Genomic DNA, 16,771 nt, shown 5'->3' on the forward strand with positions numbered 1-16,771 from the left:
CAATGCATGAAGCTGGCACAGCTAGTCATGTTGCAGCAACACAATTTGACAGTCCTTCAGTTAAGCTGTGTAAGATGGACAGGACTCGTTTATCGAGTAGAGAAATCATATTTAACTCAGGTCATGTTGTTGTTGGAGGGTTTAACGCCATTTTCAGCACAAGATAGGCTATGCATGGCAGCCAGTATAAATGGCGCAGGAAGAACACTGGAAACCCCCCGGGAAGAACCTCCGACCCACGAGATGTTACTGACAAGCTTTTTCACTTAACCACGCATGCCGAGCCTGAGACTCGAACCAAAGCAGACAGTGGTGAGATGGTAGTGATCCGTAACGGTAAGCATTTGGACCACTCGGCCACCCGAGGCCCTGTCGTGAGGAGAAGGATTCTTATATACATGAGTATATCAACAAAAATTATCAAAAGAGCTCTCATGAAATGGGAACAAATCTGCGATCTGCGGATGTCGTTAAGGTTGAATTTTGGCTTAGAGACTGTTGGCATTTATTGTGGTAAAGCTGAGACCTAAATATAGTTGAAAGTGTCAGTAAATGTCCAGTAGTTAATTTTTAATGCCACAGTTTACTTTCTAACAATGTCCCAGCCTTTGGTTTGATTTTCTTCAACAAAGTAGGTAAGGTCTAACATTGACATAATGGCGGCGGCCAAAGCAACCAATACTGACCGAAAGCCAAGTATGCTATCTGACATTCGAACAAGAATGAAGCCAGTGTTCATTGAGGCTGTGATATTCTAGACTTCAAAACACTGATAACACGGGAATGTTTACCCATGCGGAGTTTCGGGTTAAGCTCCGCCGTTAGAACACAATGCATATATGGGTTATGGTGGGTCTACCCATAATCCAATTATGCAAGTTACAAATTGCTAATTAAAGGCGTTGCAGTTGAAGGTGTCTCAGTGAAGCTGTACGAGTTTAATATCTAAATCCTGATACAAAATCACTGATTACCAAACTAAAATCAACAATATCCTACCGTCATTCTCCAATAACAGTTTTGAAAGGATGTCAATTTTAGAATCCCTTTTAGTCCAAACTTAAAAGTGTGATAGTGACGAGAACAGCCAACGTATAAGATAGAAGACGAGTAGGTGATTTGCATACATCGCAGTGCCAGTCCAATCCTTGCTAAATCTGTGCAGATTGGCAATTCTGATGGCAAATTGTACTACAAGGATTAGAAGGTAACTTCAGCTGCAACTATGGAGTGAATATGGGTATCATACGGGTTATACGTTCTGCAGCTGCCTACTTACAGCTGTTTGCAGAGCTTGACATATTGCGGGACATAACTGAAATGTACCAGCGTCGCTCAATATTTGAAGACAGTGTGGTAGAGGGTGTAAACGTCGAAGCTGTTGACAAGTCTACAACTTACGTTCAAAGTCCACAAGTAAACAAACAGAAAATTTTCTGGAAGTCATTTCTTTGCAAGTCCCTCAATGGCTGAGTATTGTGTTCAGGCTGCTGAGGCTGATATATTTCTTAAGAGTACCAGCAAGGGATGAACGACCTAAAATCCAGCCTCTGAACCAGACAGTAAACACTCGAGTCTGCTCAATACTGGTCCAGAACTCGATTCGTTGTTCCAGTTTGGTGACAGATATCAGTAAGAATACATAAACAATGCACAATCAATTCGCGTGTTCTAGACAGTGAACGATCAATTTATTGTTCCAACATATATTTACATGATTTGGAATAATTCTGTTCGAAATCATTAAGCATTCGGGAATTGTTGCAGATATTATGTCTGTTAAGGATGATGCTAAGAATGATTTCATAGACCAGTTATGGTCTCAGCAATAAATCTCAGAGGCAAGTTGTCTTCGAATATCGAAAGATAAACCAATACAATATTGTCTGTTTGCAGGAAAATTTTATAGCTATGAATAATTGAGATATTTTGGACACTAGAGTGGGGTAGCTATAGGGGCACAAACATAAGCGATGAAAGGATATATCTAATTAATAGAAATTCAGATATGAAAAAGACTGAAATTATACTTAAAAAGCAACAAATTACTGCTATTAGAGTAGTCCTCATAATATGGACGTTAGAATGGGCAACCAATACACAGATGATACATATGGAAAAACTGAGTCTTTGAATAATCATAATCCTTTAATAAGGCCAGTCTGAAACACGGAAAACATTTTCTTTATTAGAGACTTCAATATGGTATTGACCTAAGATTTGAGCATATACTGACTTCAGTTTTAATCTCGTGGAAAACGATTTGATGCGATATTTACATTGTACCCAGTTGAAACCATTAAGATGCCATTGTACCTCTTGTATTGAAAGAAATTAATAGAGGATCAAGATAGTGTTATGTCTATCTATATTTTTGCAAATTTTGGGTGATGACGATACCTGAATAGTGTGCAACTTTTGTTTATGACTGCAAACTGTATCTATAAACAAGATAATATGTAATTGCATCCATAGGTATAGATTCTATTTTAATAGATATTCAGCTATAAAAAAAAGTGTTTACAAGTTAAATGCAACCTATATATGGAACCTGTTGACAGCTTTGGGGTAATTTCTCATTGGCGGGTGGTGTCAGGTGGGTTCTTAAAAGAATTAACTTATTTCCCATTAGATGGGTTAGGTCAGGTGGGTTCTAAGAAGAATTAATTTATTTCCTACTGGACGGGTGGGATCATGTGAACAGTTATTGTGAAATATTAGATTTGAGTAGTAATATCTGTCACGTGGGGTATATTGCGATATAGTCGCAATAGATTCTTGAAGGTGTTCATTAGGAGAGTACTGAGAAAACAAATTCATTCCTATTTGTTTGGATCATTCCTATTTCGGATTCTTGTTTCGTATGCTACATTCAGTCGGTAAATGTGATTAATGTTTTGTTTAGATAATTTGAGAGGATATATTTCCATGGATTATTCACTGGAATTATAAAGCGTCATTGAACTAGAGCATTATTCTGGGACTATTCAAAAGAATTCTGGACAATGCCATTGTGATATGTACATTTGAAGATATGAAATTTCATAATAGAATCTTTATGACTTGGAGAGACCTTTGTATGACCATTTTGGATTCAATTCATGATACTGTAAGTTTCTCTTACATTTTCATTTTATAACTTTGATAACTATCTTATTTTTTACGTCTTACAAAACGTGTTGCTTATGCTTCTTTCTGTTACTTAGTTTATGACCATGGAGTCGTCACAATTGTAGGAATTTATTAACTCTTGGGACAGACACCAAGTTTGTTTCGGCTAGAAATGATCTTACAAAATATTGTTTCTTTAAACAAGTTTTTATTGCAAAATATGCAATTGGTATCGCTTACAAATTTCTAACAACTTTGTATTGCCTTTCCCATACAAAAATGTTGGCATATCTTAAAATTAATTTCATAAATACATATTATAATTGCGATACTGAAAGACGAAAATGGGAGAAATGAAAAAAAAAGAATAGAAAGAAGAGATGACTATACATCTTATAGAATGAATTAACTAAACATTATTCAATTGACAGTTAAACAAAATGGGACATGTTAAAAAAAAATGTAGGGAAGCAGAAAGCTTTGGAAAATCGAGTACAGGATGATTTGAAGAAGGGACTCTTCGTTGAACGTTCTAAGAAAGGAAATCTCAGATAAACTAGAAACTACTAACAGTGTTATCAGAACCGAATATAATTTTTGGAAACTACTAGGTGAAGAAGAACATGTACAGATAATATAGCCACTTTGTGAAACATTGTTTAGTAATCTTGTGAATGAAATTTACCCGTGTTCATTTGATCCATCAATCTGGAAAAGCTTCAACAGGCATGCTTTAACTTTAAAATCCCGAGATACGATTCAATCGGGTAAACGTTGAAACAGTTGGAAAAGATGACTGGATAATAAAGAAAATCTAATTGGTAATTTTTAGGGAAAAACTGAAAAGAAATCTCAGTGCAGAGTGAGATAGTGAGAAACTATAGATGACATATGCTCCACAGGGCCTGAAAGGGTTTGTCGTTAAGTCATAGCTTTCACTGCTAAAAAATAGACAGCAAAGGTATCTGTACCATGCAGAAAGATGTATGATTACGACTTCATGAGTATGACTATTTACATGGTTTTTTTATCTTCATACTGAAAACACACAAGCATCGCAAGAACACTTACATTGCACTTCAACATTAATCCACCAATGATTTTGCACACATATTTACCTTTAATGTATATTAGATTAACAAATCAAGTTTCCTTTGCATCTTTCATATAACCTTCATTATCTTTGCTCAGTATACTCAAATGATGTTTCACTCTGATGGAAACAAATGTCAAATTCAACAGTTTTTATAATTAATATTTTCAGACTTGCAGGATACTTGCAATCAGAATTTTTAAGTTTTATAATATTTTAATCTCATGCTGAATATACGAAAGTACATAATGCGAATTCCATTAGAAGTAAATCTTGTGCTTTATTACTTAAAACTCTGTAATATGAATTTCTTATCCCGGCATAAATGAATTATAGTTAAAGGCGTGAACGTTTCTGAACAAAATATGGTTGCTGTTTTTAAGCTTATGAAGTGAATAGATTGTTATTCATAGCCATATTGTGTGCTTAATTTTTGTCCATGATTGAGAGGTGCCTACTTGACTTTTGTCATGATTCTAAGAAGTAACTAAGATGTTTGCTTGAATGTTTACTTGAAGACTTGGCCTTGTTTACGAGTTAGTGGGTTTTTCCGCAGGAAATATATTAGGCTGCAGATCAAGTGATATTTGTACATAAAAGGGGATTTGTTCAACAATTATTCATATGTTTTATTATCAGTATGTGGAATCATTTATAGTTGTGTTTGGATGTAATCTGAGAGGAATTATTTAAAGTATTTATTGGAATTACAAAGAGCTGAATTCTTTCAAATACATTCGGGATTGTATCATGGTGGTAGATCAGGACATTCAAGACTACTGTACATCAGGACATACAAGATTGGAATTAATTTGGAACATTCTCTATGTTCGAACTTGTGATCGAACATTTAATATTATTTGGGATTTATTTCATAATACTGTAGGTCTATTGTGAGTTTTCATTTTGTGCTAAAGGGCGAAAAATTATTTGTTCATTTTACTTAACTTGTTGTTTCGCTTCTTTCTGTTACATAGTTTAAGATCTAGAGTAGTAACAATTATAACCACAATTTTAAACCTCAGAATCAGGTAGACGATAATTTTGACAAAAGTTGTCAGAACAATTATTGTGCATCTCGTACAGCACCTGGTCCCAATCCCTTCTTGTTGTAGAATATGGTCTAGTACCCTCTGTAACACAAACAATATATGCGCCAAGCTAGAGGTATCATTAGAAACAAAATTTCGTTCTTTCAGCTATAATTATTTTTGGCGTACTTTTTTCCGATTATACAAGAAGGCAAGTTGCCAGATGGCTGCATTGTCTCCAAGACTGCCTGGTCTGTAAAGGAATAATGAATGACGTAGATATTGGAAGCTTGACAACGCGTTGCCCTCCTTCCTCAGACAGTAGCCCAGGAGATGAAAAGCTGTATCTCTGTACTGGAGAGTGATATCTTGGTCAATAGTCCTCTTCAAGTCTATTAAGGCCTGCTGTCGGTATTCATTCATCCTCAGTTGGCTGTAACATTGATGCAAAAGGAAAAGTATATAAACCTTTGAATCCACTATTGCCAAAGGGTACCTAAATTGTATTCCAGGCCCATTGCAGACAAAACATTGGTGCATCATCTCCAACACCAAAGCCTCCGGGGTGTACTCAATATCGTCTACCATGTAAACAACTGGATCTGCTATGAATTTCATGATAATGTCTCCGATTGAGACCCTTTTGGACAATAGTTCTACCGTTTTCCAAGTGACGTCATGCATATAAACAGATTCCTTGGAAAAGGTGAAGTTCAGCTTGACCCGAACTAACTCCAACAACTGCATTGCTGTTATTGTTTCTTTAGATATATACTTAATAGTAGCAAGTTTTATGGAACTAACAATGTTGCCAGAGTGGGCTCCTATCAATAACGATACATTCATAATTTTCTTTCTAGTTTCCGGACTGAGTTTTGGTAACAACAGTGCCATGTACGGTGGTGTGCTTAGCCTTCTAACTACTTCTCCAATCAAAACGGACGCAGCTTGTTTTAGAAAATTGGATCCATGGTTATTGTCATGTTGTAGTAGTTTTAACAACTTGAAAGGATCATGGTAAAAGGATTGTGTTAAGAAAGTCTTGATATGCAGTAGGCAAGTCCTGACTGCAGTTAACTCAAAGCTTGAAGTATTGAACACAAACTCAATACTGCTGATGTCTTCGCCTACTGACGAAAGTGCAAGTATGTCTCCAATTCGGTCACACTCAACTCTAAGAAGAAATCGACCTTTCTCAGCAAGCAGCTGGTTCAGCAGGACAATCAATCGGAATCGGACATGCCCACACACACTATCCTGGAACAAGTTATTCTCGGGAATGAAGTAATCTGGGAGAAGTCCGTCCACCACATATTTGTTCAGCTGTTTTAAGCACATTTCCGTGCATAATAAGAGATTGTTGGGAGTCCACTTGGTCTCCTCGTTTAAATCGATCATATGAAACATGAGAGTTTTTAAATGGTAACTCGACAATACATTTCCTATATGAGGCTGGACAAAGGATTTCACCAACACTTTCAGAAGTATGTAGCATTCCATCTGAACTGGGTTAAAGGCAGCCACCAATCGTCTTTCAGTTGCACAAAAGCACAGCTTCCACTCCAAACTAAGCTGTGAGCATACATACGCAAGATTCACAAAATCATCTAATGCTTCCTGACTTTCCAGAACCTTTAGAAGCTTGTGATTCTTCCTCGGACGAGACAAGCAATGAGGTAATTCTATTTCCCTGAACTTCATCTGCAAAGCAAAACACATGTCCACCGTGCTGTCATGAGAACGCAGTAGTAGCTGAAGTTGATGTGCAAATTCAACATTACTTTGTAAGCGAAAGAACATCTGTTCTACTTGCCAGAGTGAAATCAATGACACATATCTTTCAGTGCTTGTCACTGACATTATTAAATTGTGATCGCGTTCATAGCATTCCAATTGGACGTATCCAGGAGGAACACCCCCTGTCAAAAGACGACAATGGATGCGCCGAGGATCCCATGTGGGTGTCTCTTTTGTGACTACGAACTCATTGTAAATAAGAGCAACGTCTGTGTCCGACTTCAGTCCTGGAGTTATGGATCCTTCTGTCTGACTTCCAAAGAGGAACGCGCTACAACTACTTGAATATTTATTTGTTATAGATCTCAATGCCTCACAGAATGCCAAATGTTCACTTCGACGACGCACTGTCTCTTCCGTCGAACAAATATGTCTCAGATATTTGGACAGCAGTCGGGAAACATCAATGAAATATTCGGGTATATCATCATCCATCTGGAATAGATGCAACACTTTAGAAAGAAATACGATTTAAAGATGAACATTGTTTTTACAGTGTCATTTTCTTCATTGGCATTGTGGTGAGTCTGGGGAGCAACGGTCACATTCATGAATGCAAATTTTAGGAGTTATGATATATAACTATGGTATATTTCCTCTTACCCATTGTAAGGTAAAAGTTATTATCGGTTATAAAAAATGATTTAATGAAAATCACATCCATTTCATGTTACCTTCATTTTCATGAAGGCATGTCGAGAAAAATCATAGCTGATATCAGTCAACTTTGTTACTTAAGATTAAATTAAGAAAATCCATGCTCAAGTATTGTGTACCAGTATGATTTATTATCCGATAAGAAGATAATAACTTTCTCATGGATAGAATTTGCAGCCAGAGATTATATCGAATACGTTAGAAATTCCAAGAAGTTGAGTCTGAACGCTTCGTAAACCAATCCTCATTGGACATAACTTACATCCTTATAGAGACTACCGAGAACCCGATGAAACATTTTCTAACGCGTTAAATGCAGGATCTAACATGTTGGCTGCAAAATTTAATGCGTTTATTTATAAGGTTTCTTACATGATACACCTTACTATTGCCATTTTGTTTAGATATATAAAGATCAGTGGCATATCTACAGCTGTGAATGGACGGATATCACTGTAAGCAGAAGAGCTTCGTAAGTTGGTCGATGTCAAAATTCCTAATTAAAAGCTATAGTATGACTTTTTTCAGCTTTTATTATTTAATAGCCAGCACAAAACTGAGCTTATATTTATGATATACAGTGGTCTAGTTGAAAAACTTTTGCTTCCTTCCGGTATTCAATGTTTAGATTCCGTAATGATTTACTCTACAGAGTACTTTATAGATAATACCAAATTCAGAAGACCCACCACCACCACCACCAACAAAAACTATCAAAGAAAGTAAACAAAAATAATTTCCTTTGATACAAATTCTTAACCTTAAATATTTGTTCAATGTTCATCGAAGACTTAACACATAAGCACTCCTACTGCACAGATGAAAAACGCGTAGGTTACACTTTGCAAAACACTTACACGTCATCACACAACATTGTTAAGGTTCTCGCATATTCCTCCCAATCCAATTTTGAGAGGTGCTCAGTCGTCTAAACGCGCAAGATATTTTAGTCATTAAATAATGTCTGAAGCTGTGATTGTTTCCCCTAGATTCTGCCTATTTCATATCAGTTAAAGGTATAGCCATAGTTATGAATGAGGCGTTCCGTGCTTTTGTTGTTATATAAACTGATGTGAGAGCTAATTAAGTTCTTAGAGCTTGCGCCCAGTCCTCCTTTAACACATTATGACAACATAATATGTTTGAAAACAAATGTGATTACACTATAGTCGCTGAACAGTGGATAGCCACTGAAATACCAACGGTGGCTAAGAAGTAGGGTTCAGTGCAAGTACATACAAAATATCTCAAAAATGACCTGGATGGCAAATGTTTTGTTATTGTTGTGGGTTTAGCGCCATTTTTTATTAAAGATAGGCTATACACGGCGTCCAATTTAACTGTTAGAGGAAGAAGCTGAAAAAGCTATGTGAATAACCGAGACCCCTGGGAAGCTACTAGTAAGCTTTCTAACATACCCACATCGGCCGAGCTCGCGATTCGACCCCACGTAGACATAGTTGAAATTGCAATGATCGGTATAGGTTAGCACTTTAGACCACTCAGTCACCAGGGGCCCACTAAATATTTTGAATTTTGTCTATTTAGTACACAATGCTACTCAAAACTGTCACAGGGAAAAGGAGCATACATTTGCACTGTGTGTGTCATATTGTTTCAAAAATTACCTCTTGACATGAAAGTTGCAGTATGAGTAAGTAATACGTGAAATTTCCGTTATGACCGCAAGGCATATGATACCTCTTTGTCCGCCTTTCGACATAAAACGTTTGCAGACTGTATCTGAAGCCACACTGACTGCTACTGACATGAGCACAAGACTTTTTTGATCACTGGATAGAGGCTTCAGCTCATGGTCTTCAAATTTTGCTAAATTATAAGCTCAGTCGGACAATGCGGGAATCATCTTCCTGGCATCAAGAAATAACCATGTCACCTACTACCATTTAGAGGGCAGCATAAAATGATGCCTAATAACAGTTCAAATAAAAACTCTAAATGGAAAATGCTGACAATTTTGCTTTGTTTTCTATATATCAGATACATAAAACCTCTAAGTGGAAATTCTAACCGTTAGAAAAGTCAGTATCTGAGGCTCAAGATGGTGCCATGGGGTTTTCCTATGGCAGTTCCAACTCTGTCTCAATCTTTCGAACCGTCTGTACACAGGGACATATTGATATGATAAAAAAATATTTATCTAACTGAATTGTCTTGGAAAAAAGTGGATTTGTAGATGACTTTTTGAATGTGCAGGGTCAAATATTATTGGGGAGTTTTTATAACTATGGTGGTGATTTGGGAACACGTGTTTAATTATTTCCAAGATTGGTTGTTTCTAAGAGAGATCGAATTTGTATCAAAGAGGTGGAACGAGGTTCACAATGTGGTGATAAATGAATGTGTTACCTGGAATAAGGCACAACAAAGCTCTATTGTCACGAGTTTCTACACTTTTTCAGGTCATTTTTCTTTTGTTTCGATTTATTTATAGCCATCTAAAAATAGTCCTAAGACCTAAATGAAGTATTCTATCTGATGAATATTTACATCATTGAGCAGATTCATATCAGTAGTGAAGGGGGGCACTTTACGGTCAATGGGAATTAGCATTACAAGACCCCTTGGGCAAGATTACCGTCAAGGGAAAATTAACATGGAGAAAAATCGTGGTTAAGATTACCGTCAAGGGAAATTAACATGGAGAAAGAAAAAATCGTGGGGCACTTTACCGTCAAAGGAAATTAAACAGGGTGGGCCTTTATAGCGTCAAGGGCTTTCACTAAAGTGGGCCTTGATAGCGTCAAGGGAAATTGAACATGGGATTTTTTTTATATTTTTTTAAAAAAAAAATAAAAAAGGGGTAGGCAATGGAAAGACTATCTCTTTTCGAGAAATATGGCTGGCCCTGAAAAGGGCCTTTGGGTTTATGTTAATGTATTCATAAACATAAATGGCACCGCATTGGTCTTCTTCTTGTCCTTAGGCTGCGTCTTACTGTTGGTCCGTACATCAGCACTCTTTTCAGGCATCCTTGTCTTTCGACGTAGATCCTACGTATCCACAGGCTGGTGTTTGTCCTGTGGACAACGGTCCACTTCGATCGGACATACATGAGCAAGTCTGTCCGAAACATCATGGAAGACACAAGGGTGGATGACTCAACTGTAGTCCACATCTTGAAGCGACGAGAACAGGTGAATCAATGCAGTGAACGGCGCTTATTTATAGGTACAGGAAGGATTGAAACGGATTGAGTTCATTCACCAATCCGAACACGCGTTACAAAATTCAGTCAGCCCGCATCCAATCCGAAGAGAGCAGTCTGTGACGTCTGTTGGTCTATATAGATTCGCTAGCGCTTGTGTGCAGTCAATCTATGCGACAGTGATTCAACATGACGGAAACTCAGAAAACGATCCATTGGGCTGCACCAACAGGGGAGACTGCCCAAGGGAACCCGGACTTACTTTCAGAAGAGGTGAATTGGGATTTTGTGGATTTTCTCTCCTCGCAAGAATTTGTTCCGGAACCTGCGTTACCTTCTTCATTATCGCAAATGGAGAATTTTAGACAGAGACAGAAAGAACAATTGGAGAAATTTATACAACGACAAAAGGAAGCGGAACAAGCTTTTCTCCTACAGCAACAGCAAGAAGAAGAGGTAAGAAAAAAACAAGAAGAAGAAGAAGTAGCAGCAAAGAAACAAGAGGGTGAAAATCAAACGGTCACGGTACTGTTGGACATTTTAGCGGAGTTAAGAAGTCTGAAACAAATGTATCAGACTTCTTTATTACGACCGAAAAGAGTACGACCTTCCCGAGCTAAACACGTCAACCCTGTGACTAAGCCTACCGTACCACCCTTAGTGATTTCAACCCAATCATTATCATCATCAACATTACGCAGTCCAGAAGTAGGCCTTGGCCGTGGCAAAGGCTTAAGGCAGTTAAAGTTGATTGCTTAAACTCACCCCTTCACCATGAAGAAAAAGGCCCTTTTCAGGGCCACCCACATTTCTCGAAAAGAAATACAATTTCAATTTGCCAATAACTAAAAAAAAACCCACCCATTTTACCCTTATAGTACGTGTCTGTGTATGAGTGCGTGAGTGTACGTTCTTATTTTAAAATCAAAACTCAAAGACACTTACCTTATATCATTCATTTATTCTTTTATCCATTTTTTTACAATCCAATTCACAACACAACACTTTAATAAAAAGTTCATTCACTTCTTCTTTCTCCTTGTTTAGTCTCTCTGTTTTTTAAATTTCTTCACCATCTTTTCCTCATTTTCTTCCCTTCTTCTTTTCTTCTTCTCGAGTTTCTTTGCCTCTTGTAAATAGAATTGTCTTCTTTCTTCCTCTTCTTCCTCTGAAGAATCCCTCTCTTCTTCCGAAGAATCCCTCTCTTCTTCTGAAGAATCCCTCTTTTCTTCTGACTCCTCTTGTTTCTTTTTTGGGCAATCTGGAGACCAATGTCCTTTTTCTTGACAATAATAACAGGTATCTTGACTTTTGTCTTTTTTATCCACTGTTATTGTTCTTTTTTGACGGTCTGGACACTCTGAAGACCAATGCCCTTTCTTCTGACAGATATAGCAAGTATCTTGACTTTTATCTCGAAAGGAAGGAGAGTAGTCCGTAGGCTGGTCTGAAGAGAATTTCCTAATGACCCCTCGCAAAGCTCTGACGAAACGTTCCATCTGGTTAGTCTCTTCCATTGTTGTGCTCGGCTTGAGAGTGAAATGAATAGTGAAAGGACAAGACACACACCCTTTTATATACGCTGGTCTGCTATGACTATAAAGTAGTTCATGGTGTTTGAACTTGAGTCATTTGACTTTTTGCTTTCAAGATGAAACGATCTAATTCATTCGAGAAGAAAGAAGAAGAAGAAAGTAAGAGGCAGAAACGTGATCTATCGCCTCGTACCAGGGCTGAAATCTTGGCACAAATTCATGCCAGTGATTTTGAAGAGGACATGAGTGAACCAGAATCCGAACCCTCTAAACCAAGTTCACCACCCTTAGTCAACCCTGAAAAGTACTATTCCATTCGAGAGACGGAAAAGCGCTCCTCTAGAAAATTTAGAACCACGGCTTACAAATACACAGTGAAGTTTAAAGATTTCAAGGCTGAAGTGCCGTTAGAGAAAGCAGAAGTGTTCATCACTGGGGTGTGGGATTCTTTGCTCACTTCACTCAAGCAACAATGTCAACCCAAAGAAGACGATCGCTTGAGACTTTCCATACAACACGACGGTTTGAAATCCCCTGTTTGGATCGAGTTTAGCACCCCTGCAGAATTGACTGCTTCCAAAGTCATGGACAAGATTCAACACGTGCAACAATCTAATGACCAGTTTGACATCACCGATGGTAAAGCCACACTGGACATGACCCACGTCTCTCCTCCTCAAGGGACTGGACGCAAAAAGATGTTATTGGTGGACGACCTTCGCAACACCAAAAAGAGTCTCGTCCGAATTCGCAACCCTCATGACCAGATGTGTTTAGCCCGTGCCATCGTGGTGGGACGAACCTATGCCAACAAGAACGACACGGCAGAATGGAAAAGAACCTGGAACACTATTCAACAATCGGACCGAGCCAAACAACGAAACGAAGCAGAACTCCTGTTGCAACAAGCTGGCCTGTCCAAAGACACACCCTGTGGCATTCCTGAGATGCAAAAATTGCAAGATGTCCTAGCTCCACGATACACCTTGAAAGTGCACCCTCAAGAAGTGCGCGGACCTCTATTGTTTCGAGGGCAAGACTTTAAGGACGGAAAATACATTCATGTATATTATCACGATGACCATTTCGATACGATTACCACTATCACTGGATTCCTGGGATACAGTTATTACTGTGAGAAATGTGACCATGGTTATAACAATCGAGAGCAACACAAGCATTGTGGATCGAAATGCACAGGATGTTTGGCCTCTTCACCCTGTCTGAGCGAAGAACCAGTGCCTTGTTCAACTTGTCTGCTCACGTTTGTCAGCCCTACCTGTTACCAACAACATTTGAAGACGCAAGGTTCACAGAACAAATGCGCTTGTCAACTGCTGAGATTGTGCTCTACGTGTGAACAAGTCATACGTACCAATAATACCAAGGCACACGTATGTTCAGGAAAGAAAAAATGTCACATTTGTCACCACATCGTGGACTTGGAACACCAATGTTACGTGCAAAAATACCAACCCCCACCAGAGAAAGAGGACGGTCACAAGAAGAAAGGCAATTTCATCTTTTTCGATTTCGAATGCATGCAAGAGACTGGCATTCACATTCCTAATTTCTGCGTGGCTCATCGAGCGTGCGAGAAGTGCATTCAAGAACCTATCTTCAGTCATTGCCCTCACTGCAGCAAGATTCCCGGAGGGCGTGAAAAAATCTTTCGGGGGCCGAACACGTTAGCCGATTTTGCCCAATGGGTCTTAGACCCCGTCGACAAGACGTGGAGCCAAGAGGACATCGAACGTTACGGAGATTGTCATCGTCATGCCACGGTGATGGCTCACAATTTCTCCGGATACGATGGACAGTTTCTTCTCAGATACTATACGGAACAAGGCACCGAGCGTCCTAAAGTGACTTTGAACGGAGCCAAAATCATTTTCATGCAAGTGGGACAAGTGCAGTTTAAAGATTCGATGAGCTATTTGGCCATGCCTTGAGTCGAATGCCTAAAACGTTTGGAATGACAGAAATGGCTAAAGGGTACTTTCCACTCTTTTTCAATACGGAAGCCAATCAACACGCCGTTCTACCCCATTTACCTGAGGCTCACTATTACGACCCCGACAACATGCGTACCGAACAACGAGAAGCTTTCTACGCTTGGTACCAGGCTCACGCCTCGGACCCTTTCGACTTTCAGGAAGAAATGCTAAAGTATTGTCGTTCCGACGTGGACATTTTACGGCGTTGCTGTGGAAAATTTCGAGAACTGTTCATGGAACACGGAGGGGTCGATCCTTTGAAAGAAGCTTGCACCATTGCCAAAGCGTGTTCCTTAGTGTATCGACAACGATTCATGCCTGAAAACACCGTGGCTGTCATCAGTCCTCAAACGACCCACTATGTCAAACGTCAATACTCGGTCAAAGCCCTACGTTGGTTACATTACTTGTGCGACAAGGAAGACAAGTGGATTCAGCATGCCCGCAACGGAGGGGGCGAAAAGACCATCGGAACGTATTCGGTCGATGGCTGGGACTTAGAAAACCCCAAGATCGTGTACGAGTTTAACGGTTGCTTATTTCACGGATGTCCCGTCTGTTACCCTGATCGTGGCACCAAAAATCAGTTTTTGCAACGAACCATGGAAGACTTGTACCAGGACACTTGTCAGCGACGCCTAAAGTTAGAACAGCAAGGATACCAAGTGGTGGAAATGTGGGAACACGAGTACGATCACCGTATGAAAACCGATCCCGAGTTTAAACGCCTCGTGGAAAGTTACCAGTTCATGGACCCGCTGAACCCGAGGGATAGTTTGTACGGAGGAAGGACCAATGCCACCTGTTTGCTGTACCAAGCCGACGAAGAGAAAGGAGAAGAAATCAAATACTTGGACGTGTGTTCGCTGTATCCCTACGTGTGCAAATATTGTCGCTTTCCTGTAGGGCACCCGCAATTGCTGACGGAACACATCGACCTGAAAAACATTCGACAATACGAAGGCTTGATCAAGTGCAAAGTTTTGCCTCCCACGAACCTATACCATCCCGTCTTACCTCACCATTGTCAAGGCAAACTGATGTTTCCCTTGTGCCGTACTTGTGCCGAAACGTGCAACCAAGACCAACCTTGTCAGCACAGCCAGGAAGAACGGGCCTTGACGGGAACCTGGGTCAGCGTAGAATTGTTCAAAGCTCTGGACATGGGATACCAACTGTTAGAAGTGTACGAAATTTGCCACTTTCCCAAGACACAACAATACCGCAAGGGTGACCCTACTCAGAAAGGCATTTTCGCAGACTACGTGGATGCCTTTTTGAAACTGAAGCAAGAAGCCAGCGGCTATCCTTCCTGGTGTCACACTCCCGAAGACCAAATAAAATTCAAAGAGAAATACTACGAACAAGAAGGCATCACTTTAGACCACATCGAGAAAAACGAAGGCAGGCGATCGTTTGCCAAAGTGATGTTAAATTGCTTGTGGGGTAAAATGGCACAACGACCGTATTTACCCAAGACGGAATATTTGACAGAACCTTCCCGCTACTTCCAGATGATTCACGACAAAACCAAATACATGAAACACGTGGACGTCGTCCGAGAGAATTTGATCTTGGTCAATTACGAAGAAGATCTGGACTTTGTGCAAGACGACCCTTTTGGAAATGTCATCATTGCGGCTTACGTGACAGCTCATGCTCGCTTAAAATTGTACGAAGCTTTAGAACTGTTAGGAGAACGTGTCCTGTACTTTGACACGGACAGTTGCATTTACATCCATCACCCGATTCAACATCACCCTGACATCGAAGGAGACCGTTTATGAGCCTGGACAGACGAGCATCCCGACGACAAGATTCTAAGTTTCGTCAGTGGCGGCCCCAAAAATTACGGCTACGAATACCGGGACAAACAAGGAGAAGTGCACACGACGTGCAAAGTGAAAGGACTGACTCTGAATTATCGTACCAGTCGAGTGGTCAACTTTGGGGTATTGAAAGAAGCCTTGCAATCGGGAGAGGATGGAAACTTTAAAGTGACGACCTATCAACCGAACAAGATTGTACGTTTACCCACTCACCACATCGTCAGTCGACCCTTGGAAAAAGTCTATCAAATCGTGTACCAGAAGCGAGTGCGACTTCCCAATCATTTCACCTTACCGTATGGACACGTTGGTATAAAACATTGGTTGTAAGAGGATAGTCACCCACCAGAAAGATGACTTCGCCACAGCAAAAATCGAGTGAGAAACCCGATGAGAACTCCAAGTTCAAACCCTACCATTTTCCAGTCTTCTTACCTGACTATTGTGATTGTGCCCGTCGATTGGACACGTTTCAGAAATGGCCTACGGATAGGGAAGGATTACCTTCTTCGCATGTTTTAGCTAGAACAGGATTTGTCTACTTGGGACCTG

At 39.7% G+C, this 16,771-nt stretch overlaps 1 protein-coding gene across 2 annotated transcripts in view; it reads right to left on the minus strand.

Annotated features, from left to right (window-relative positions):
- Window positions 1-2,145: 2,145 nt before the first annotated feature.
- Window positions 2,146-16,771, minus strand: part of LOC149775607 (uncharacterized) — a 139,834-nt gene continuing 125,208 nt past the window's right edge. For both annotated transcript variants that reach the window (XM_089943157.1, XM_089943155.1), the window contains exon 2: window positions 2,146-7,467. In XM_089943157.1, coding sequence (XP_089799283.1) covers window positions 5,410-7,467 — 2,058 coding nt within the window. In that variant the 3' untranslated portion in view covers window positions 2,146-5,409. The remainder of the gene's footprint in view (window positions 7,468-16,771) is intronic.

Source organism: Sinohyriopsis cumingii, chromosome 19 (assembly GCF_028554795.1).
Source record: "Sinohyriopsis cumingii isolate HCF-2022 chromosome 19, ASM2855479v2, whole genome shotgun sequence".
NCBI lineage: Eukaryota > Metazoa > Mollusca > Bivalvia > Unionida > Unionidae > Sinohyriopsis > Sinohyriopsis cumingii.